At 35.9% G+C, this 26,801-nt stretch overlaps 1 protein-coding gene across 2 annotated transcripts; it reads left to right on the forward strand.

The window, feature by feature from the left end:
- Positions 1-734: 734 nt before the first annotated feature.
- On the forward strand, positions 735-26,083 carry xrcc1 (X-ray repair complementing defective repair in Chinese hamster cells 1). Of its 2 annotated transcripts, none has more exons than XM_079895128.1 (18): positions 735-828; positions 1,700-1,789; positions 2,175-2,267; positions 2,383-2,490; positions 4,916-5,074; positions 5,173-5,250; positions 5,333-5,456; positions 6,630-6,733; positions 8,913-9,069; positions 11,389-11,620; positions 11,734-11,850; positions 16,260-16,338; positions 16,597-16,687; positions 18,763-18,805; positions 21,947-22,086; positions 22,179-22,269; positions 22,376-22,451; positions 23,999-25,795. In XM_079895128.1, exons 2-18 carry the CDS (start codon positions 1,739-1,741, stop codon positions 24,104-24,106), a joined length of 1,851 nt encoding a protein of 616 aa, XP_079751254.1. In that variant the 5' UTR covers positions 735-828; positions 1,700-1,738; the 3' UTR covers positions 24,107-25,795. The 2 variants fall into 2 exon arrangements, with proteins under 2 accessions (XP_079751254.1, XP_079751253.1); XM_079895127.1 differs by having other exon boundaries at positions 770-882; positions 23,999-26,083.
- Positions 26,084-26,801: the final 718 nt, after the last annotated feature.

Raw genomic sequence — 26,801 nt, forward strand, 5'->3', positions numbered from 1 at the left:
CAGTGATCTGCAAATCAGTCTTATCAAATCAGGTTATTTTCAATGAACACTGACTGAGCTGAAAGTCACATTTGAGAGTGTCTAATGATTTTCCTTTGACATGCGCTTTAAAAGTAAGTCATTAGTGAAAATTCTTTGCATCATTGAAAAGTCAGTATATTTCAAAGGTGGTATTTGTACATTCCATGGACAATATATTCATAAATGATACAAGATAGAGTCATGAACTGAAAGTATTTTAGGTTCGTCCTGAGGACAATAGACAAATAAAACAGAGTTTATTGGAAACTAAAACATGCAGGCTGAGATTGGAACAGGGAAATGGGCAAAAGGTTACATTTTTTGAACACTAAGATTGATCTTGTCATGCAACCGAGAAGAAGGGGAACATAGTTAGTGTGGTAAGTGCAAGACTTGTCAGATGGCATTTCAAAGAAAACCTTAAAGCTGTGCAGGTGGAAAAATACAACATCTAGGCCTATTAAAAACAAGTATCAAAGAAAGGCTATTGATCAACATTTCAGTTTCTCATAGCAGTGAGAAAGGGAAAAGACTGATTGACATAGAGACATGATTATTATACTTTTTGGAAATTAATAAAATATTCCTTCATGCATGAGAGCTCTCAATTTGTAAATTAAATCATTGTGTTTTAGATTTTGATTTTTTGATAACTTCCAAATATTTTTCCTGAATGGTTTGCAATTAAAACGGACCTTTATTTCACCATCTTTACCACTGATTTCCTATGAAGCGTCGCTCTGCCTGTGATACGACGGTCGGCGGAAGTGATGTCACGTGTTGTGAATTGAGAGGGAGTTTGTATGCGTGAGTGTCCGTGAAACAGTCTCCACACAAGCTACATTAAGCCACATAACTGAGGTCTGTAGACTTTAGACGTCGCTACAGTGTTCTTGATTTAATTCAATTGAGTGTCTGAATGTTTTCAGCCCTGTTTCTGTCGCTTTAATGACCGCTGCAATGCAGCTCCATTGTTCGCTAATAACAGGGCGCTGTGAAATTATGAAGCATGCTAGTTAACTTAACTAGTCGCTTTAATGGTCGAATACTTGCTAAACTACACCAGAGACACTGTTGACAATCATTTGGTCCAGATGCGAGCTGATGACGCACTTAGTCTCGTATTTATGAATGACAGACACTCAGTGTAAACAAAACATATTAATATGTTGCTAGATATTAAATGTTTTCAAGTCTGTCTCGTTTAGATAATGATTGAGTTGATCTCTTAAATAATGTTGTATTTTTATGAGGCCAAAACACTCAAATATTTGAGTAGACTATAATGAAATAAGTCGTAGGTTAGATTACAGCAAAATGTGAACAGAAATGCTCATATTATTCTTAAATATGAATGCTGCTATAGTTTAATATCTGACCATAGTTACTAGAATATTTATATATTACTCTTTTGTAGATTAAAAACTGCTTGCTAGACATGATTTGATGTCTGATTTGTGATCAATTAGCGAATCAGTCTGAATGATTTAAAACAAAAACAAAAAGAAATCTAATCCAGCAATCTCAAACAACTGGAAAGGTGGTGAAAAAAATCTCAACAATTAATTTCTCAGAAGTTTATTATAGGTCATTCAAGTCTACTGCATCTTTAAGCTTTCACTTACATTTATAATGTTCATTATTAATGAAATCCTCCTTTGTTGTACATTTTTTTCAGATTTTATGAGACCAGAGACGAGTGTTTAATTTGACGAACATGCCTGAAATCAAACTTAAGCATGTCGTGTCTTGCAGCAGTGAGGACAATGTAAGTATACACTGTCTATATTTATATATACCTTAATACCTTTAACCTTTTTTTTAAATTGATTTTTAAGAACTTTCATAGTAATAAGATTTTATGGCTTTCCAAAAGCCCAAGGCCACTTTAAAATCAACATATACTAATCTACTAACAAGAGAAGACTGTATATGAGGACAGAGAGAAGTCTATTGAAACAGTTCATTTGAAAAGATTCACAGAAATGAATGAAACTAACTCTTTTTTTAATACTGAAGGTTAAATGCGAGACTATTAAAACATCTAAGCACTCTCACAAGACGAGGAAGAATGAAGCTAGTCTAATAACATGATGTAAATGACCAAATAAAAGTGTTGTTATTGATGAGACTTGTTCAATCCTTCTGCACAGACTCACAAGGCAGACAACCTCTTGAGCTCTGACACGTACAGAAAATGGAAAGCTGCAAGACCTGGAGAGAAGCAAGTTTCAGTCATTCTTCAAGTATGGCTTTTCTGTTATATTAATATGTTAATATTCTGTTTATTAATATTTTTAATTATTTATTATTTAAAATAAACATATCAAAATTACATTTTTGTCTCTGTTGTTTCTCCAGTTGGAAAAGGAAGAGCAAATTCACAGCATAGACATTGGAAACGAAGGCTCTGCTTTCATTGAGGTCCTTGTTGGACACTCCACGTCAGTCAAAGATCAAGACTTTGAGGTGCGTCTTAAAGTTACAAGCTTTAAAAGCATCAAACAGTTTAAATGGCATTATCTTAGAATACATTCATTTATTTATTATCCAGTTAAGTTCAGATAATACACATTACTTCAAATTAGCTTTACAGGAAATTAATGTTTACAATATCTTAATATTATCATGCCTAATAGTTGCATTTAGCAGATTAGAGCTGGACGATAATATAGTTTATATTTTGTGACAATATAAACAATCACAAGAGTAGTTGGATATTGTATAGGTGATAATAAAGTTACATTTTGTGAAGAAAAAAAAAATCTTTCAATAAAAATCTTTTCCATCTCAATTATGAACACCTAACGCTCTCCCATAGTAGATCACCTAGTGAGCACAATATGTATAATTCATATATATTTATTTGTGACACCCATTATTTTTTGCTCTTATAATTACCAACACATTCAACATAATAGCTGCATAGACAATACATCTCCTATACAGTACACATCTTTTAGTGGTCAGTGTTATTTTAGTATTATTGACTAGTATAGATTTTATTAATCATTTTAGTTTTTACTTTTTTTGGCTGTGTAAAAAAAACAAAACAGAGGATGCATATGCTTGGACTCCCTGACTATATACATTTAAAACGTTTTTAATATTGTATTTTATTTCATTTCAACCTCAAATTTGTGACCTTCTGGGTTTGTCCTATTTGATGCACCGTTACAATATTTAAATGCTAAATTAAATCTGACTAAACTTACATTTTGGGTGAAATATACACACAAATATACTGTTGCATTTTTGTTTTGCAATATAACATGACACAATATATTTTTACACCCCTAAAATATACCAGCAATTTACATTACATGTAGCAGATGCTTTTATCCTAATATTTTCTTGCCAAATAACTAGTTTAAATTAGGGCTGTCAAACGATTAATCGCGATTAATCGCATCCAAAATAAAAGTTTGTGTTTACATAATTTATGTCTGTGTACGGAGTATAATTATTTTCTATATATAAATACACATACATGCATATATATATATATATATATATATATATATATATATATATATATATAATTTTTTTTTTTTTTTTTTTTTAAGAAAATTTGTTATTTATATATAAAATATTTATATATAATATAAATTATATGTAATATAAATATATATACACAGTATATACATGCAAATATTTCTTAAATATATACATGCATGTGTGTGTATTTATATATAGAAAATAATTATACACCGTACACACACATGTATTATGTAAAAACAAACTTTTATTTTGGATGCGATTAATCGCGATTAATCGTTTGACAGCCCTAGTTTAAATTTTAATATATATATTATTTTATTTCAGTAAACTTTTATTTTAGATCAAGTAACATTTTTTTGGTTTTAGTTAACTATAATAGTAAACTATTTTTGTATATCTATTTATTTTTTAACATTCTATATCTTGTATCTATGTTAAGTTATGTTTATTGTTTCCTTAAAGGATTTTTCACTTCAGAATGAAAATTTCCTGATAATTTACTCACCCCCACATCATTCAGTCGAAAAGAAATCCAGGATTTTTCTCCATATAGTGGACTTCAATGTGGTACAACTAGGTTTTCAATGCAGCTTCAAAGGGCTCTACAGGATCCCAGCCGAGGAATGAGGGTCTTATCTAGCCAAACAATCTGTCATTAAAAAAAGAAAAACAACGTTTATGTCCTTTTTAGTCCTGCGATGCGCCACGCATTATGTAATCACGTTAAAGGTCACACGTGACATAGGCGGAAGTTCTGACCTAGTGTTTACAAAGCGGATGTGCAAAGACTTAGTCAAACGCCATTTACAAAATAAATAAATGATAAAAATGTAAAGCAAGGATGTCGGACAATTTTAAAGTTGGAGGAGATATTGAGAGATCGCCTTTTTGAACCGGAACACATGTGACCTTTCAACGTGATTACGTAATGTGTAGCGCATCGCAGAGCTAGTGCAAGACAGGCATTTTGTGGTTAAAAAGTATAGATAGATAGATAGATAGATAGATAGATAGATAGATAGATATCTTTTTTAAAAGGCAGATCGTTTGGCTAGATAAGACCCTTATTCCTTGGCTGGGATCCTGTAGAGCCTTTGAAGCTGCACTGAAACTGAGATTTGGATCTTCAAACCAGTGCACCCTATTGAAGTCCACTATATGGAGAAAAATCCTGGAATGTTTTCCTCAAAAACCTTGATTTCTTTTCGACTGAAGAAAGAAAGACATGAACATCTTGGATGACGTGGGGGAGAGTAAATTATCAGGACATTTTAATTCTGAAGTAAACTAATCCTTTAATCCCACCTGAGGTATAAAACTGATTCTGATTCTGAAGAACGTGTGATTTTCAAGGCTGTTGGTGTTAATGTGTCTTTCTTGCGATCTGTTGTAGGTTCTGTTGGTCACGTCGTCCTTCATGTCACCCACAGAGAGCCGCAACGGCACAAACTCAAACCGAGTGCGCTTCTTCGGACCCAACCAGCTGGTGAAGGCCACGGCGCAAGAGAAGTGGGACTGCGTGAAGATTGTATGCAGTCAGCCTTACAGCAAGGTGAACATTGTTTCCTCTCACGTTAATTCAAACACGAATGCCCCTGACACGACAGTAAGAGTGTGAATCGCGAGCCTTTGTTCTCTGTTTGTGTGTAGGCAATAGCATATGGAATCACCTTTATAAAGCTGCATTCTCCTCCAGACGGAAATGATGTTCCCATCACGACTCCACCGGTGAGTGCTGTTCCTCCACAGCTCGTGTTCAGTGTCCTGCTGTTTGACGGCTCTTGAGATCTTTTGTCTCTCTTCCTGACAGAAACTAACTAAACTGGGTCAGTTCCGTGTTAAAGACGAATCCCCTTCTTCTGGTTCAAATATCCAGCCGGGAAGCCTGTTCTTTAGCAGAGAGAGCACTGCTAAATCCAGCACAGGACTGAAAGGTAATGCATATTACAGTATTAAAGTGTAACTCTTGCCAAAATGCAACCTAGGGTCTTTTTGTGATTCTACCTGAGGCGAACTTTCGTTTAAAAGCATAATTAGAACGGAAACGCCACTTTTAAGTTTGACCGTATTTTCGTTTTTGAATGGGAGTGAATGAGCACTTCTATGATAGCATCAAAAATCACTATTTTTAAAACACTAAGAAGGCTCGACACAACATGAAACTTTGCTGGAAGTATCACCAGGGGCTCTACACATGAACTCCAGCATTGAGAACATTGTGTACACAGAGTTTACTAAAAAGAAAGGTTTTGAACAACTCACTGTAGCTGTTGTTGTTTCCGGCCGCCGGCATTCTGACAGTCAAAAATAATCGATCTCCGAATGCAACATAACAGGAGGAGAATAAAGATGGAAAGCTCCTAAAGCTTAGTTCCATATAAACTCATGGATAGTTTGTTGTTTTGTCTTTAGTAAAAATCAATATTGACCTTGTATTTGAAAAAGGATTCTCATATAAGAAACAATACTAAAATTCAGAGTCAGTTCATTCGCATTCGAAGATCGACTATTTTGATCAAATAACCGCAATCAATAATCAATAATAGTGACAGGCCTAGCTGGCATATTTTGGGGGTGTAACAATACATCTTGTCACAATATATTGCAAAACAAAAAATGCAACTATGTATCATGTATAGTTCACCCAAAAGGAAAGTTTAGACAGATTTAATTTAGCATCAAATATGATAAACCAGACATCAAAGCATACATTTGAGATGTTTATTAATTATTAATAATAATTTAAAAATAAAATGCATTATTTAATAAAATACAATATTTAAACCTTTATAACTCTTTATATAGTCTGACTTAAAAAAAAATAGTATAGTTGTATATATCTCTGTAATTTTTTATTATTATTTTTAGCTCTATTTTGTCTTTGTTTAAAGTATCTTGAGAGTATTGTATCATGAAATCAGTATCGTGTCTCAAATCAACTTTTTTTATTATATTGAATGTTCATAATAACATAATTTTGGATTTCCTTCCAAGACAGATTTTAATCCATGCTTGGTGAATGTTCATTTTGGGTCATGTGTATGCAGAAGTGCACAGAAGTAAATCTAATAATCACAGAATCATTATTACCTGTTTGTTTCTATCAGTGTCTCCTCAGAATGAGAGGTTGAGTTACGCCACCGCTGCTCTGAAGTCCGACGGTTCGTCCACACTGTCGTCTCCCAGCAGCACCAGCACCAGCACACAACAGGTATCAGAATCAGATCAGAACTAGGGATGGATGGAGCGAGTTATCAGTTCTGTTCTTGTTCTTGTTCTTGTTCTTGTTCTTGTTCTTGTTCTTGTTCTTGTTCTTGTTCTTGTTCTTCTTGTTCTTGTTCTTGTTCTTCTTCTTGTTCTTCTTGTTCTTCTTCTTCTATTTAGTTGTATGGCTACTGCTTGGGGGCAGTAAGATTTTTCTTTTGGAAAGAATTCTTTTATTCAGCAAAGAATCCTGGAAAAAAAGTATCACGGTTTTCACAAAAATATGAAGCAGCACAACTGTTTTCAACAATGATAATAAGAAATGTTTCTATTCATCATAATAGCAAATCAGCAATGATTGAATGATATTAGAAGGATTTCTGAAGGATCATGTGACACTGAAGACACTGAAGAGTAATGATGCTGTTTTCAGCTTTGATCACAGGAATAAATTACATTTTAAAATATATTTACATAGAAAGTAGCCATTTTAATTTGTTTTTATTAGGGCTGGGGGAATTAACTCGTTAATTGTTGCGATTAATTTGAAATGTTTAACGCGTTAAAAAAAAAATAACGCAATTAACGCAGCACCCCGTTCCGTGTTTGTATTTGTGTGTGTGTCGGCGCGCTCTGTAGTTAACGGCCCAGTGGCGCGCTCTCCGTTCCGTGTGTGTGTGTGTGTGTCGGCGGCTCTGTCGTTAACGGCCCAAACGCTCCAATCATGCAACAATGGTAAAAGCTCTGATCACATGCTCTGGTAATAATAGCTTTGTAGGACTATATTTTATTTTGATAATTAGTAGAAAAAAAATAATAATAACAATTGTGGTGTATTGGGTGGTGTAATATGTTAAATTGATTATGTTGATTGATTATTGAAAAATAATAATATATTGATATATTCATGTTTAATATTATTTTAATATAGGGGGATTTTCTGTTCCTTTTTTTCATGTGTTGTTTAATTTAATTAGGTGATTGTAAGTTTAAATATTGATGATTACAAGCTTGGTGGAAATGCAATTAATTCCAATTAATTACAGCAAATTGTGCAATAAATTAGTTAATTTTTTTTAATTGATTCCCAGCCATAGTTTTTATATTTCACATATTACTGATTTTACTCTATTTTCGATCAAGTAAAGAGCTTGAGTGAGCGTAAGAGACTTCTCTCAAAAACATTAACATATCTCTCCAACCATAAACCTTTGAACACCACAGTGTTTCTCTCTTCAGGTGTGGAGCCCTATATAACAAGCCCTATATAACTGTATTCCTGTCCTCTAACTAATGAGTAGCGCATTTTACTTCCTTATTAAATTAGCTGCTCCACTTATGGTCCCCATAAATCATCTCTCCGATGCGAACACAGTTCCTGACGCTATTGTCTTTGTGCTGAAGTGGCAGATATTTTGTGGTCGCCTGCAATGGATTATTGACCTTTTATAGCGTTCCAGAATTATATCCTTATAATAACTGGAACTGGAAAAACTGAATCTCAGCAGGATCTGAGATGAAGATGCTCCGCCTGCTGTAGGACATCAGCGCTTATCAAACACTCCCCATTGAAAATATTAAAATCACCATGATATCGAAATTGTTTTTTTATTCCATAAAAAAACAATTATTGTTTTTTATGGAATGTGTTTGTTTTTCTTGTTTTTTTTTCTGTTTTTTTTATGGAATATTGCAATATTTATTAAAAATAATTGATCCATGCACATCATTATTTATTTTAATTCATGTGCCTCATAATCTTTAATCAAAATAACTTCCCCTCCCACTTGCAAGGTCTTCTTTATTGGCGTGAGGGCGGGGAAACCTGTCACTCACATGAGATCCACCAATAGCAAACCACAACCATCCAATCAATTCCCCGAGGACAAAATCAAGCCCCGCCCTACATTTTTTTCTGATCCGAGAAGCTGTTTCACTCTGATATACGTCACAATAGGGAAGAAAAGACTATCACAACTTCCATTTCATGCTGACTTTAAGTGTTTGAATGTCACTTTTTTGTTTAGAAAAAACTTTGAACATTAAAGAAACAGTTCATGTTGTTTCAAACCTGTATTGAATGATGGTTGAGAGGATGGTGATTGTACTTGTCAAGCTCCAAAGAGCACGTCAGAGTAAAAGAAAGTCTGTTCTTAGAGAACCAATGCTTGATGTGTATTTTAAAGGCTCCTGTGAAGAGGAAGTTCGAGTTCAGTAAAGAGCGTCTGGAAGCCACCGGTCCACCGCCCAAAAAGCCCAGTTCATCTGCCTCTGCTGAACCAAACTCTACCACTCCAAAATCTAAAGCAAGAACCAGTGCAACTGCAAGTCCCATCACCACCGGTAAATAACAAGATTGTCATATTCATTGAACACATAAAGTTAATTGTTCTCAGAAACTAGGAGTGTTCAGGGATAAAATAATAATTAAAACAAATTTCTGGATTGAAGTTTTAAAAAGCTGAATTTTCTTCAGGGATTTTGCTCTTTTAAACCAATGATTCGCCATGACTTTTCCAGTCATTCCTGGTTTTACTGGATCAGGATTATTATTATTTTTTTGGTTTATTGTATATAAAATATACAAATTTCCAATAATGAAAATACTATAAGATTTTATTGATTTTCCATGACTTTAAAATGAGTCTTCCTCATATATCCAGGTTTTTCAAGACTGAGAGAATCCTGTTTATCCAAAGGCAAAAAATAATAATTTACAATAGGTGAATTAAAATAAAAATATATTACATCTGCTTGCATCATATTTGCTGAATCAAATCCAATACTTGTTTCCTACTAATTTTTGGGTGTCGATTACAAAATAGCATGTCATACTTTTTCACAAAACATGATGTGCATTTGTAGCATTTTTGTTTTCTACAACCATTTGTGGTGAAGAAGAATTCTTGTATTATCCCTTAATCAATAGAAATGCCACAAAGACATTCCTCTGAGCCAGGTTACAACTATTCAATCAGTTTTCTGCAGATTTTTTTTTACATTCATGACATTTTTCTATTTTAGGGTTCGTCCTTTTGCAAATCAGCTGAATTTTTTCCCAAGATGCAGGGCTGTGCTATATTATATAAATATATGGGTTAGGGATGGGGCCGATCCGATCCAGTATCGGTATCGGGACCCGATACCAGCGTAATTCACGTATCGGATTTTCCCGATCCAACCTGCGGAGATATCCGATATCCATGAGTCATGTCTGCGCTCGCTTTAACGTCTGCTGAAATGACTCCAAAAGTGATTCCCGCTGGCTAGTCTGTTAGCTGGCTGCAAACTGTGGAATGGATTTCCAGAACGGAGGCGCGGCTCAATGAGACGCAGGGTTATGAGACACGCCCCCGCTCAGGAAATCCATTCCGCAGTTTGCGGCTAGCCAACAACGTCTGCTGTGTGGAAATACTTCAAACTGGAAACACCGCAGAGCAAGACAGCAAAATGTAATGTTTGCAAAGCTGTAATTCAGAGTCTTTTGAAGCTCCCTCGCGTCGTACAACACAACGAACGCAATCAAACATTTAAAAAAGCACCACGTTACTGTGCTTTCACACCAAATGCGAATAGCGCGTCAAATTCGCGTTTACCGCGTCTATTTTGAATCCATTCGCGCGTCCAGAGAAAAATTGACGTGCGTAAAAAGCAAAAGTTTGAAACGAAATTGACGCGCATCTGAGGCAAAATCCGCTTGTTTGTTTGCACGATGCTGACGTTGATCGAGCATTTACTGCATCGGAGCGAGGATCACCCTTCAGATAGTGCGTGTGTAAGATGTTTAACGTTAACGTTACACTTGCACTTTTCTTATATTTCAAGACGCAAGTATTTGACATTTTGGGAATGTAATAAATATTGACATCATGACAATCAATTTGAAACCCCAATTGCATATTTCTTTTCAGAATGGGATTTTTCCTGTTAATTTCCTGTTTTTCTGACCTCCTTTTCTGACCTTATACTTACCTCAAGTTGCCTTTTGGGACATACATGCATGCATACATACGTACATGTACTATATATAACATATCATTACTTGCTTGTTGAGAGAAGTTTATTTCAGCATCATATAAAATAAACAATAATGATAATAATAATATTAAAGCAAACACAGCTCTGGTATCGGAATAGTATCGGTATCGGCCGATATCCAAATTCAGGTATCGGGATCGGATCGGAAGTGAAAAAATGTGGATCGGTGCATCCCTAATATGGGTAATGCTAACAGTGAGCCATAAATTTGTTAGTATTTTAATTAATTAATCTTCTTTATTAATGTAAACATTAGTTAAACAAATACTATTCTTCATTGTTAGTTCATGTCAAGTCCATTAAATAATATTAACAGAACACTTTTGATTTTAATAATCTATTAATAAATGTTGAAATTATCAGTTAATGCATGCTTTAGAAGTATTTTTCATTTTTAGTTTGTTTACTAATGAAGTTAACTAATGTTTGTTAGTTAACTGATGAAGTTAACTAACAAATAGAACGTTACTGTGTTAACAATGCATGAAATAGATATTTTTTGTTGTTTTAGTAGTTATTGAAATGTTTGTTTTATCTACTTTTAAGTCATTTCGAGGCTTCCTTTTTATGAGCCACTGCACAAACTGAGTTCTCGATGGTGTCAAATCTTGAATTCTTCTCCAGGCCAAAAGACATCAGACAAGAGAGAGAGTCCTAAATCCAAGCCAGAGCCCAAGCCAAAACCCAAACCTAAGCCCAAGTCAGCAGAACCGGTTGCTTACAACCGCATCTTGGAGGGAGTCGTCTTTGTCCTGAGTGGCTTCCAGAACCCCTTCCGCGGAGAGCTGCGGGACAAAGCCCTGGCCATGGGAGGCCGATACAAACCCGACTGGACTTCAGACTCCACACACCTCATGTAAGGAGCCCATGCATTAGTGTCATGAAGCGTTCAGATTCTCATGATATGTGTCAGCATTCAGAGACGCCTCGTGCTTGTTGTTCAGAGCTTTTTGTCTCTCTCTCCTGCAGCTGTGCGTTTGCCAACACGCCCAAGTACAGTCAGGTGAAGGCAGCCGGAGGCATTATCGTCAGGAAAGAGTGGGTGATGGACTGTCACAAAACAAAGCAGAAGATTTCCTTCAAACGGTGAGAACGAACTGCATTGAGTCAGAGAACTTTAGTTTTTTTTTGTCAATTATTAGTAGCAGTCAACAGATGTGAGGTCAGATCATGGAACATTTGCTATAGCGAATATTAATTTTTCTAATTGTGCACTGCATGTTTAAAGGTGCAGTCTGTAAGAATGACTAGTGGTCGAAATGGGTACTGCAGCCCAATTCAAAATATCAGAGATCGTCGATTCTCCCGCCACCTGCTCCTCAGACTCGACGGCGCTCACACGGGTCGCCAGTTTGAGCACACGCAACAGGAACGACCACTAGTTGTCATTCTTACAGTCTGCACCTTTAACTCCCTGGGGTCTGAGGTGTTTTCTGGGCCCTGGAGGTGTTCTGACATGCTCTGACATTTGTGCTTATTTCTGTTACTTGTGACGTTTTTAAATTGTCATATTGCTTTTATCAGTTAAAGAATATTGCGAAAATTAAGGCATTTTTATCACCCAGAGACATGGAGTCTGTGATGCACGCTTTTATTTCATCAAGATTAGACTACTGCAATGCACTACACTTGGATGTCTCAGTCCCTATTGTCACGTTTTCAACTAGTTCAAAATGCTGCTGCAAGATTGTGGTTTGAACAATCGATTGCGAGTGTAGAAAACTAAATTATGACTGTATTGTGCAAGAACCTCCTAAATTACCCATAGGGAACTGGACTATAGTACACCAATCGATCTGGCCCAGATACTGACTCAAGCGAGATGCACAAGCTCTGATGATGTGCAGCTCATTACTTTACAGACAGTGATGGTCTCTTTAACGACCCCTCTGATTGTGCAGTCCGTTCAAAGCGTGCAGCGATGTGAAGCAAAAAGTGTCCTGAATAATGAATGACTTGGTTACTAAAGTTACTCTCATAGCAAAGGGCACACAAGGTCCAATGTCTTTGAAACGCTGCTGCTGAAGATTTGATCGCTGCAGATTAATGATTATTTGTGGATGATCATACAAATCATGTTTTTTCAGATTTGACATTCCCTCTGTTGTGTGGCATTTGTGCTCCGGCGAGCTTGTGTAGAAAAAGCTACAGATGACAAACTAAAAACAGCCATGGTTGGGTTCAGGCAATTAAATAAATGAACCGCTGCATTTGTTGGCTAGTCTGTGCAGTAGTACTGGTCCCTATCAAATATTCACAATTATTTTGAATATAAAATTATGCAACATTATTGTAAGGCTGGAAGCTTACGCTGCTATTTTGAACCAATAATCGGAACAAAAGGCCGTTGAAGGATGACGTGTATAATTCAAATATTTATCTGACTCCAAAATAATTAATCTGACTCCATTAATCAGAATCAGAATCAGAATCAGAAAGAGCTTTATTGCCAAGTGTGCTTGCACCCACAAGGAATTTTTCTTGGTACTGAAGCTTCCAGTGCACATATACAAATACAAATACAACAAGAAACATAGTAATACAAATTCTAAGAATAAAAATATATAAAAAATAAATAAAAATAGTATAAAGTAAAAAAGTAGGGTCACAGTTGGGTTTAGTCCGAATAAACATTTACAGATTATGAACATATTTACAGTATTTTGAGTAGTATGAATAATATAAATATAAATATCACCTGAGTTAGAGAATATTGCACTAGACAGTGGGAGTCTAGCGCATGTTACAGATTTCTAAACATATTTACAATTAAAGTTGTTGTTATTCTTTAACCTCTTATTCTTTAAAGGTAAAAGTCTTCCTTAGAACTGATAGGAAAACGTAGGAGTTAACATGAACGTTTAGATAATGAAAGTTATAATCACTTTAGCTTTCAACGTAATCAGTGATAAAAGGAAAGATTCTCAAAGCCTTTAAAGCAGGCAAAGTTATTTATTAAGTTGCATGTTTAAATATACAGACAGTAGAATGGAACAACATACTGTATAGAAAACTTAATTGTAACAAATAATGCACTGTCGTGCAGAAGAGACCGTAAAAGCCTTTCTTGTAGTATGAGGTTACGCACCGGTGTGCGGGAGTGGCAGAGTTAAAGCCTTTCTCCTAGATCAACAGTTACCTTTCCTTCTTATACCCTGAGCAAAGCATTGTTAAACATGAGTGGAATACCAACACCAAACCCAACGACAAGAAACCAAAAGATGAGGCAAATGGGTAGTGATCAAGAGGGGGAGAAGAACATTAACATATTCTCCTCAATGCATGTTTAACCAATAGTACCTAGATTGTACATTAGGATACTTTAATATCTCTAATAAGTTCACCACCATTCATTTCAGTTTATAAGCTGTCAGATGAGACCAAACATGGCATAGTTACATATTAGAACACAGTAGTAAATAAACAGTATGTAGTTGAAAGCATCTACTGTACTGTGTCCTGTAAAGCAAATGGTACAGACGTGTCATTGAAGTGCAAACGACTCTGTCTCTCCCGACAGAACCATCCTGTGCCTGGAGTGTCCCAACAGTCCTCAATCAGCATATTGATGAATCCCTTGCACTAGATAGTCATTAGCATACTGTGATAGTGAAGGCCATTGTGCCACGTTTAATTCACAGGTATAACTTTAAAAGGCTTTTTGAAGTACTAGGGCAGTAAAGAGTTCTGCCCATATTTGCTCAGCCCTACATTATCAATATTGCAATAATTGATGTAATGCAGTTTTAATTTTTCATGATAGATGGAGATATATGCAAAATATTACTGGTATTGTTGGTAAATATTGCAGTTTATCATTTATTTATGTATTGTTATACTGGTGCACATAAATAAATACTATTAAATAGAATTTAGTGAAAAACATGCTTTGATTATTTGTATCAGGTTTTTATTGTATTTTATTTATTACGTTTTAATATTTTGAATCTACTTCACTGGTGCATCCTCTGATTTAGCACAAGTACTTTAACTTAATGTAGTAAAATTACTAAAACTGAAATAAAAGTTGTAATAATATAAATACATGCAAACTATTTACAGCTGTCAAATCGATTAATCGTGATTAAGCGCCTCTAACAATATATATATGTGTGTTTGTATATGTGTTGTACATATACATTCTCACACACACACACACACACACACATATATATATATATATATATATATATATATATATATATATATATATATATATATATATATATATATATATATGCATACATATACTGTATGTGTGTGTGTAACTTTTATATTAGATGTGATTAATTGATCTGACAGCCCTATATATATTTGACTTGTGTGTGTATAAGATTATTGTCAAACGGCTGTAATATATTGAGATGTTTTTTTTAGCCATGTTGCATATTGCCCAGTCCGACTGATTATCATAAATGCTGCTTGATAAAAGGCTAGTGTTAAGTCCAGCGCAGAGTGTGCTTTGTGTGTGTTTATTCGTTTAGCAGTCGTCTCGTCTGTTATCGTCGATTGGTTTTGCGGGAGGCAGCTGTGTTCTTCTGTGCCCGGCTCTCCATTGTGTCTGCTTTGAGTGCCCACCTCAGATTATGTATTCTGTATTTAAAAGCTGCATCTGCCATGGGTAATTAAAGCAGCCACTTCCTTTGAAGATGAGGAGGGTGTATGTCTGTCCATGCACGCCTCTCATGCTATCGAACACAGATCAGCTCGGTTGTGTGTCCTTGTACAAACCTGTTTTTTTTTGTTTTTTTCCAGCAGTGATATAGGTGGAATGGGAAGTGCAGGAAGAAGCGTGTTTCTATCCTGCTCACAGAAGCTTATTCCGAAAACTGAGATAAAAACACATCCACTTGAGTGTAGACGATAATTGCTTATGTTCTTCATGTACAGTTTAAAGGAATATTTCACCTAAAACTTAAACTTTGGTTGAAATTTTTTACATTTGATCAAATTATTGTATCCTTTTCCATGAACCAAGATGAGATGTTGGGCAGAATCCCCAAGCCGCTTTTATCAACAACATTTTCTGATTTATACTGCAATGGACTGTGTAATAAATGATGTAACTTATAACAATAGTCCATATGACTCATATGCTATAATAATGTTATGACGCTTTTTGAAATTTTGATTGGAAAAGAGCACTCTGGACATTCTGCTAAACATCTCCTTTTGTGTTTCACAATAGAAAGTCATGCACATTTGAAACAATGTGAAGAAGAACAAATTACGACAAATTTCTTTTTTGGATGGATTATTCCTTAAATGGAGCAAATGTGCAAAATGTAATAAATCAAATAAATACCAGGTCTGATTTGCTCGTCTATCTCCCGGTAGTGTGATTTTAAGTATTTTTTTTACAATCACAGTCCTGCTTACTTTCCCTAGTAAAGTATTCACACTTATTTCAGCTTCTGTACTTGATGTTTGGACAGCAGACATTCCCATCCAGTTCCAGTAAAACTCAGTCTGCTGTTTCTCATTGTGTTTTTCAGGTATCTCATGGATGGAGCCGAGTCCAGTTCAGAGAGTGAGTCAGAACAGGATGAGAGTGAGGAGGAAACGCAGAAAACGGTAATTGCTTTTATATGTTTTATGAATCATGTCTTAAGAAACATTAAATCCCGTCTTAATGCGGTCCTCCCATTATGGTCTTTATGTGTGAATAAAAAGAGCAACATAACCTTGGTGCGGCGTGCTGTTGCCATAGAGACATCCTCCTCAGATTTGTTGACTTTGCGACATGCATCATTGACTCGAGAGCAGGAAACACATCAGTGACATTAATCCGAAACCAATTGCATAAGCATCGTTTTTCTCATGCCTCCCTAGAAAACACCAGAAAAGAAGCATGTGACCCCAAAAAAGCAGCCGATTAAGGAGGAAGATGAGTATGGTGGCTCAACGGATGCGGAAGGCCCAGGTAAAGACAGAATAAAATAGAGATAAAATTGAGTACAATAGTCAACATGAAGTCAAAAAAGACAAATGCAGGGTCTTTTTTTTTGTCTTGTGCTTATTTCACATTGAAAACAAAAGTCTACTGCATTCTAGTCTGATGCAAGGGGAGGGACATTCTTATTATAGAGAGCTTTTGATTGGACAAAAATATGTGTGTAGTCCCAACACATTGAATATCCTGTTACACTTGAAAATGCTGAAAAGTAAAATGGGTTGTGAATGGCATATGAACCTCATTGGTTCTTGCAGAAGCTCAAACGTGCTGCGTAACACAAGAATGAACCTCATTGGTTCTTAGTCTAAAAGCCTAAATTCAATCTTTTCATTTAAAGCAATCGATTCTCTTCAGAAAATGTGGACTAAACTGATCAATTCATTTGGGTTAGTTTTATGATCTTTACATTAACTTTTTGAAGTGTAGTTGTGTAGCTGTCAGTGGAGGGACAGAAAGCTCTCAGATTTCATTCAAATACCTTAATTTCATTTTCGGATGAACTAACCCTTTAACAACAACAGCACTGGTTTACACACAAGTCAAGAAAGTGGCACTGTAGCAAATCTGTTCTCCACTTTTGACATAAAAACCAAAACAGATGTGCACAACGCTGAAAAAACAGACATGACGTCAATAAAGTAATTTACATACAAGTCAGGGTAATGGGTGATAATGTAGTTGCTTTCATTTCCCTTTGCTTAAACCGCTAATGACCTTTCACCCTAATAAACGAGGGGCATTTGAACGCCTACATGAACTTACACGTTCTCGCCTTTTTTAAGCAGAATCAGTGTAAGATCCTGCAGGTAAACCGAGACAGTCATGTACAAGAGAAGGCGTTTGATTGTTCGTTCACAGCAATAATGCGTCACCGTGCTCCTCCATCAAAATCAATAATGGTCATTTTAAAAGGTTTAAAGATGCTGCCGTCTACCTCGTTTTCAGAAGCTCAGCTGCCCAAACATGGTAGAACAGGCGTGTCAACTACATGCATGCCCTGAGGCTCATGCCCTCTTCGAAAATCGTTAATATGTCCACCTGTTTGCCGTGGGGCCCGTCACTCCGGGACGGGGAGAGGCCGGGTTAATGAAGTGCGTGTAAAGCAGCACTCCAATCAATCAGGGAAAATAAAAAAATGGAGGGCCAGAAGAGAGCAGTAGGATTGGAGAGGCTGGAAGTGCGTTACAGACACTTGCCCGGAGCATTCGCAGAGAGGAGACTTGGGCATGTTTCTCATTTCTATGTAAATTGAGGGGCCGCATGAGCTGGCGTTAGCAAACCTCGCTCTTCATGTTCATGCAACTTAAAACCTATGAGAGAAGAAAATGGTGAATCATTGTCCATTTTCATGAACATCATTAGGGCTGAGTGGTTGGACAGCATACTATGCAAATGGCGCAGATGTATCAGCAGGGAGAGATTTTGATCTAGCATTTATACCACAGCTGGATATACCAGCACAGTTGCAAACAAGTCAATACGAGGAAATGCTTTTAGTCTCAAATGTTTTATAATGTGAATCTGTTTTTACACTGATATTCATTTGTTTTGCTTTTTCTATCAAGTTCCAAAAAAAAAAAAAAAAGTAACTCTTTAAAATAAGGTCTCACTAGTTAACATTAGTTAATGCGCCAACAATGAGCAATACATATGTTACTGTGTAATCTTTGTTAAGTTTAGTTAATAAAAACACAACTCTTCATTGTTAGCTCATGTCTGCTCGGGTCCATTAAATAATACCGTATTAACAGATACAACTTTTGATTTTAATAATGTATTCATAAATTAACTACGATTATTTCTAAGATACATCTAGATTAGTTCATGTTAACTATTGTAGTTAACTAATGTTAACAAATTGAACCTTATTGTAAAGTCTTACTTAGAAAATGATCTTTCATTTGTAAAGCATTTCATTTTCTGGACTATCCAAAATAGGCTTACTGCATGATTATTAAAAATAATACTGTGAATTTGTGCAAATTGTAGACATAACGTCTACTCCTCCTGATTAATGTTTTTTGATGTACGTCCCCTCACAGAGGATGACGCCTCTGACATGGACACTGAAGATGAACTGAACAGGTAAGATATTTATTGCGTTACAAATATTGCCCAAATGTAGTCTAAAGGTTTTTTGAAAAAATTCATCTTAAACATTTTAGTTTTATTTTCGAGTAGCTAAACTTGGCTTTCGCCATGAATATAGCCATAAAAGCTGACATTGCGTTAAAAAATAAACAAATACATTGCCATCATGTGTTAATCAAGGATCATAATTGTCTTTGGATGTTCTCATTATTCAGGCTTTTAAATAATGTTGTCTAAAATCATCTGTAGTCCAAAGAATTGTGCAAAATTTTACATACACTATATGTCAAATGTTTGGGTCAGTAGGATTGTCTGCATCTATCTATAAATTACAGAAACGTCTGTCTGTCTGTATGTCCGTCTGTCTGTCTGTCTGTCTGTCTGTGTGTGTGTTAACCACATATCTCTCGAACCGTTGGTCCGATGGATTTCAAACTTGACAGGTGTCTCGCTACGGGCACGAGTAAGTGCAGTGCCAAGTTTGACGTTGTTTGGATGAGAAATGCTAAAGATATCGTTAAATATATCATTTTTATAAGGTTGTGGTTTAAAAATAAACATTCTGACACTAGAGAGTTGTATCGGTCAAAGAAGCCCCAAGAAGGTTGTGGTTTAAAAATAAACATTCTGACAATCTGTCAGCTACACTGTTTACTTCTGAATATTATAGTTTGGTTCCAAAACGTGATAAATCCAATTTGATTAATTTGAGTAAAAATGTGTTTTCTTTACCAAGAAACCAACAATTACTAAAAACACACACAAAAACTGATTTTGCACGGGCACTTTGCACTGCTCCCTGAATCGAGGCGCTTATTCATTTGTGGATGTTAACTGAATCTGTAAGTCAGCTATGCTGTTTACTTCTGAATATTATATTTCATTCTGGTGCGCTTAACGTTGTCGCTACTGTGTAATAGTAGCCTATGCTATTCACCAACTACTAAACATATCCTATTCAGTGCGTTCACAGTCTCTTACACGGGCATCATTTGTAGTTGCCTATTCACAAACTGTTTCCTCAAGCGCAGCGTTTTCTCGGAGTTCACTGTGTGCTTTCTACCATGCACAAATAAAAATGTCACTGAACTTTTGCTGTGTAATTGTAACTATGAGCACTCAAACACACCAAACCAACAATTACTAAAAACACAATCAAAAACTAATTTTGCACGGGCATTTTGCACTAGCACTTAGAAGATGGTGGTATACATAAACACTCAGTGAGCTACACTGTTTACTTCTGAATATTATAGTTTATTCACAGCCATCATTTGTAGTAACCTAGCCTGCTCCCTGAATTCAATGCGTTCACAGTCTCTTTCACGGGCACCAAACCAACAATTACTAAAAACTAGTGGTGGGCCGTTATCGGCGTTAACGCGCTGCGTTAACGCGAGACTCTTATCGCGCGATAAAAAAAATATCGCCGTTAATCTATTCTCCAAGTTGGGTTGGGAGCGTTGGGAGCTGGCTCAAGCTACACAAGCTATGATGACGCAATCTACCCGCGGCCGCGAGGTACACCCGGCTGCAACGCATCATATTCGTCGTCATCTTAAGTAAACACGGCTGAAAGTGAAAGCTGTTGAAAAAGATCGGTGCAACCCTTATTTGGACTTGGTTCGGATTTAAGCCGTCCGACGTAGACTGTGTGGGGTAACAGTTCGGTAAGTTAACACACGACTAATCCGTTCTACCACCTCAAATTCAAAACGAAACATATCACTGAATACCAGCGCGCGCGTATTATTCCCAATATATCTTAGTGAGTGGTGTAGCACATAATCTCTTTTTATTAAAAGCGCCCAATTTTAAGAATCGTTGTTGTGTTTCTTTTTAACTGAAAAGACATCAGTTAGACAATATTCTAATTTTAAATTTGGGGTTTCATAAGCTCCAAGCCATAATAAACATTAGACCTACTTAAGTCTCTGCAGCTAGTGTACTTAAATTTTATTTATCTGCAAAATTATGTTGTATACTTACAGTTTTGCACAATATATGTTCTCAAAACTACATACACCCTTTCAAAAAAAAACAAAAAAACAAAAAAAAAAAAACCTTTAGTAGTTGTTTAGCAGGGTCTGTGTAACCTGTTCTGAAATGGTTTTATTATAATATCGTTATCGCAAGAGGCTGCAATGTATATCACAATATGGATTTTAGGCCATATCGCCCATCCCTAATTGATAGCCTATAGTAGTTGATAATAACATAGGCCTACCTAATGTTGCCTACGTACGGTAACAGTACAGTAGTAACCTTTTACAGTCTATGAGTAGAACAGCTTTCTCAAGCAGTTTGTGATGCATTTTGGAAACAGGAGATGAGCCCCTGGTCTAATGCGCCACCTGGCTTGAGAAACCCGTTCTCAAAGACTTACTTTTATAGTCCTTATTTGGGTAGCACACATATTCTGAATGCCTTCGGCAGAATTCAAATGAGCCATTTTAATCTAGATTAATCTAGATTAATTTCAAAATTAATCTAGATTAATCTAGATTAAAAAAATTAATCTATGCCCACCTCTACTAAAAACACACACAAAAACTAATTTTGCACGGGCATTTTGCACTAGTTTATTAAAAATACAGTAAAAACTGTGGTTTTTGTGAAATGCATTTATTAATATTAGTTTGCTGATTTCAATCGGAATGTTTTAAAATGTAATTTATTCCTGTGATCAAAGCTGAATTTTCAGCATTATTACTCCAGTCTTCAGTGTCACATGATCCTTCAGGAATCATTCTAATATGATTTGCTGCTCAAGAAACATTTCTTATTATTATCAATGTTCAAAACAGTTGTGCTGCTTCATATTTTAATGGAAACAGTGATACAAAAAATGTGTTTTTTAACCATGCAGTCATACAGACCATGCTGAAAATTACCTAAAATATTTAATAAACACAAATGCATGGGCCAGCCCTGTGCATGCTTATTTATTAAATATTTTGGCTAATTTGATGATGCATTATAATTGATAGCAGAATCTCCACTGGTTAAAACATTTGTACCGTTGTGCCGTATCATATGTGCCACCTATCAGACAAAAGACCTCACATTTATGTTGGACACCACCTATGACTGTCAAAAAGTTGCTCAAGATGCTCCTGTGTTCGGCTGTTTTAGGGTGGAGATGGAGAGCAGGAAGAAAAAAGCAGCAAAGGAGAGCCCAGGAAAGGTGAAAGATGAAGATCTGTACGGTGGCTCTACAGATGAGAACACGGATGCTGAGGAAGAGGAGGATAAACCCATCCCTGAACTGCCAGGTCTGACGCCTCCCGGTTCACCTTGACGAAGAAGTCTTGAGTATCAACAACAACATCTCTTTATTGAATGATCTTTATTTTTGCTCCTTCAGACTTCCTAAAAGGGAAGCGCTTCTATCTCTACGGCAAGTTCCCTGACAACCAGAAAAGGCAACTTCACCGCTATATCATCGCCTTTAACGGGTATGAGACAGACGTGCACGAGCGTAAAGCGTCTGTAAGCAGCACTTCTGAGAGGCTGTAGGTGGAGCGTGACCGATGAAATGATCTGATCTGTTTGATTCCTCAGAGCTGTTGAAGACTATATGAGCGAGAAGGTCCAGTTTGTCATCACCAGCGAGGGATGGGACGAATCTTTTGAGGATGTGAGTCTTCCTTATTTCTTTTGAAGCAGAACAAATCACCAGGTGGTGTCAAGTCACCTTTATTTATATAGGGCTTTATACAATATAAATAGTTTCAAAGCAGCGTCACGGTAATAAACAGGTCAATAACAGAATCAAACTTCATCAAATATGAGACGAATTCAAATTCTACTTTAAAGCAGCTTTAAAAAGACAATAGTGTCATTTTTCAGTTCAGTGTTGATTTAATTCAAGGGTAACTCTCGCCAAAATGCAACCAAGGGTCTTTTTGACAGTCAAAAATAGTCGATCTCCGAATGCAACGTAACTGGGAGGAGAATAAAGATGGAAAGCTCCTAAAGCTTAGTTCCATGTAAATTCACAGATAATTTGTTGTTTTGTCATTAGTGAAAATCAATATTGATTTTGAAAAAGGATCCTCAAATAAGAAACAATACTGAAATTCAGAGTCAGTTCATTCGCATTCGGAGATCGATTATTTTTGACTGTCAGAATGCCGGCGGCCGGAAACAACAACAGCTACAGTGAGTTGTTCAAAACCTTTCGTTTTAGTAAACTCTGTGTACACAAACAATGTTCTCAATGCTGGAGTTCATGTGTAGAGCCTCTGGTGACACTTCCAGCAAAGTTTCATGTTGTGTCGAGCCTTCTTAGTGTTTAAAAAATAGCGATTTTTGATGCTATCATAGTCGTGCCCCATGCACTCCCATTCAAAAACGAAAATACGGTCAAACTTAAAAGTGGCGTTTCCGTTCTAATTATGCTTTTAAACGAAAGTTCGCCTCAGGTAGAATCACAAAAAGACCCTAGGTTGCATTTTGGCGAGAGTTACGCTTTCAGTTCAATAGCATAATGGTCTTTGGTATATATTTCAAAGTGTTACATACATGAAGTTGTCAAGAAAATGTTAATTTTCTATGCTGTATGTACATTTTTCTACTGCAAATTGCCCTTTGTGACTAAAATTATTTAAAGAACCAATATTTATAAATGACTGGAAACGTCCATTGATTTTTTTTTTATTAAATTCATTGGTCTCTTTGGCTTGACTTGGCAAACATCAGTAACAAGTGGCTTCATAGGCTAGTCAGGCTTTGCAAGAGATTGCCTCTCCACCCAGGCCTTTTCATATATTCATGCTTTAAAGCAGGGTTCACCAATCTCGGTCCTGGAGGGCTGCTGTCCTGCAGAGTTTAGCTCCAACCAGCTCCAACACACCTGTTTGAAAGTTTCTAGTATGCCTAGTGAGACCTTGATTAGCTGGTTCAGGTGTGTTTAATTGGGGTTGGAGCTAAACTCTGCAGGACAGCGGCCCTCCAGGACCGAGATTGGTGAACCCTGCTTTAAAGGGTTTGACTGCATTTGAATGGCTTTGAGAAAGTTTTGACCCACAACACATGCAGATCTGTTTCTGTTCAACCCGAGTCATTCATGTGATGTTCACATAGAAATTAAAACCCTCTGCTCTCGCAACTCTTTAAATGTCTCGAGTCAAGGTCCTTTCTTCCTTTTCATCCTCATTTACTCTCTGTTCTTTCTTTTTATAGGCTTTGATGGAAAATGGAAGTCTGAGCTTTGTGAAGCCTTCCTGGATTTTCGCCATCAATGACAGGCAGAAGATGTTACCGTACCAGCCCTACACTGTAGTCCCTTAAGAGATCTTTAATCGGCATCCTGCTCTTTGAGAGCATGTCCATCAATCCCAGGCTTGACCTGAGTAGACCTTGGTTGTCTTGGGGAAATAGTTCAACTCATAAATGAAACGTTTGTCATCGTTTACTCACCCTCATGTCGTTCCAAACCTATATGACTTTCTCTCGATCACTGTTCATCTTTTTTGTTTCGCAAAGAGACTTTGTTAATCATCTTTTCTGTCCCATGCAAGAAAGTCATACAGGTTTGGAAGGACCAATGAATGAGTAAATTATGTATCATTTTTGGGGATGAACTTTAATGGGCTCTATCTGTTATAGGTCTTTGTTTTGATGTTGAAAAAACAGACTAATGGCAGATACCAACCCGCCAACCCAGAGATGAAAGACTCTGATCCATATTCATGATCCGTTTTATCAACCATCCAGAAAGCTGTTTATTAGGTGTTAAATTTTAATTACTAAAGACTGAACCTGAAGTCCCTTTTGAATCTGACTTATGCAGATTTATACTCATTTAATATGAATGTTCACATTTATGGTCAATTATTGATTAGCTGATCCAAATTCATATTTGTTGCCCTCATTGCTTCGCTTAAAATAGGATGATTTTTTTTTTAAACATCTGTAGGTGTGGTCTTCAGAATTAATATTACAATAATATTGCTTATGTTTAGAATATTCAAACAACCATATTTAAGAAAAAAAGCACATGAAATAAATATTGCTGTAAAAACACTGTTTTGTTACATTTATTGGAGAACACTTTATGATGTGAACTCCCACAGTTTTAATGTTTGTTTTTTAAATGCATTTTATTTTCGATTCCCTTTAATGTGCGTGTCAATTTGTATCTATTTTGTTTTTGTTTATTAATGTAATTAATATTTTGAAGTTCCGGTTTGAAGCAGTTGCAGAATAAATATAGAAAATAGTTGTTTATCCTGCGGGCCACCGCTGCTTTCTGTCTGTTTTGCTGTTTGGAAGATTTTTATATTGAGTGATTAATGTTTTTCTAGGTTGGCTCTGCTCTAAAATATTTTACTAGTTAGATATTTATCTTTGTAAAGTACAATATGCACATAAGCCACTGTACAAATCAGTTGAGGGTCTTATTAGAAACATTTGTTCACTATGACTAATTAATTATGTCTAATAATTTAGATATAAATAATAAGCTAATAATAAAGGTTCTTTATTGGCATTGATCGTTCCATGAAGATCCTTAAACATTCACAGAACCTTTCCATTCTACAAAAGTTTCTTTAGTGGAAAAGTGTCCTTTAGATTTTTCAACGTTCTTCACACCAAGAACAAAAAATGTTCATGAAGTGCGAATGGAAATTGTTTGCTGCTGATCTTAGCTGGTTTAAAGTTGTTTAAAAACTTTAAAACCATCCGTACTAGTTCAGTGTCTGTCCTAGAAAACCTCATATTAGGCTTTTTGTGTCAGCTGAGATTCATCAAACAGAATTCTGAATTCGTACATTTGACTGTCTTGTTACTGTCCTTGAGTCGTTTGAGTTTTCTTTTAATTGGATGCGTCTCATTTCTGTTCCTCACTAAATAATAAATAGTACGTTTATTTTATATAGCGCCTTTCAGAAAACTCAAGGTCGCTTTACAATAAAGGACAAATCAACATGACATAGAAATGATACAAATAAACTGAGATGGATAACATCATAAAGGAAGCCGTCAGTCTCCATCTTTCACTTGTGTCCTTGTGTCTTGGATCTTTTTGCCCTCTTAGTATTTTTTGTTGAATTTCTTTCTTTTCCTTCACTCAAGTCTTCGTCTTTCGAGCGTAATATATGTTTTGTCAACTCTATGGGATTATTTTTGTGCCTTTAAAATTGGACGTAACTTTTCAAGAAAATAATGAAAATATAAATTGAAACTTATTAAAATGTCTTTGAAACCGGAAAAAAAAAAATTGCAGGCAAACATTTGACTTTGTTTTTAATACACTGCATGTTTTACTCACTGTTTTCTCTTTTTTCTTTCGCCTGTTTGAAAAGAATTTTCAGGCTACCAAATAAAACTAGATAAAAGTTATTAAAAATGTCACGCATGATAAGAACTCTATTATTAATTACTGAATCTCCTTAGGTTTTGTACCTATGAAAAAGCAAACGTTATGTAATCGAAGAAAGACTGTGTAATTGTATAAGGTTGCGTAATGATTGGGCTAAATAAAGCCAACACTGCTGTATAATGTTGTGGGCTCTCAATGAGCTCTAAAATACCTCTCCACCTTTTTAACAAAAATTACTGACTTACTCTCCAACATCTCCATTACCCTGATAATGACGATTGATGATAATGATAATATTATCTGTGCTATTTCTAGGAACTCATCTCAACCATGATGTAGTGTAGCAGTAGATAAATACAGATCAAATTAAAAAAAAAAACTCCTAACTTTATATAACTAAAATGAAATAGGAAGCCCTTACAGACCTCACATGTAAACACAACACTGAAGTCTTCACTTCCAGGTCAAGAATCTGTCAATCAAAAACTCAGTAGCCAATGAGAACATACCGCTGTTAGCCCCGCCCCCACGAGAGTTATATGCCAGAATGGCGAACGAAAACTCAGGGAGCGCAAACGAAAACTTCAGAAGCTAAATGAAAACTCTGGAAGCGTATTGTAAGTACAGATCAGCGAAAGAAAAAAGTGAAAAAAGTTAGTA

The sequence above is a fragment of the Squalius cephalus genome (assembly GCF_949319135.1).
Source record: "Squalius cephalus genome assembly, chromosome: 15".
Lineage (NCBI taxonomy): Eukaryota > Metazoa > Chordata > Actinopteri > Cypriniformes > Leuciscidae > Squalius > Squalius cephalus.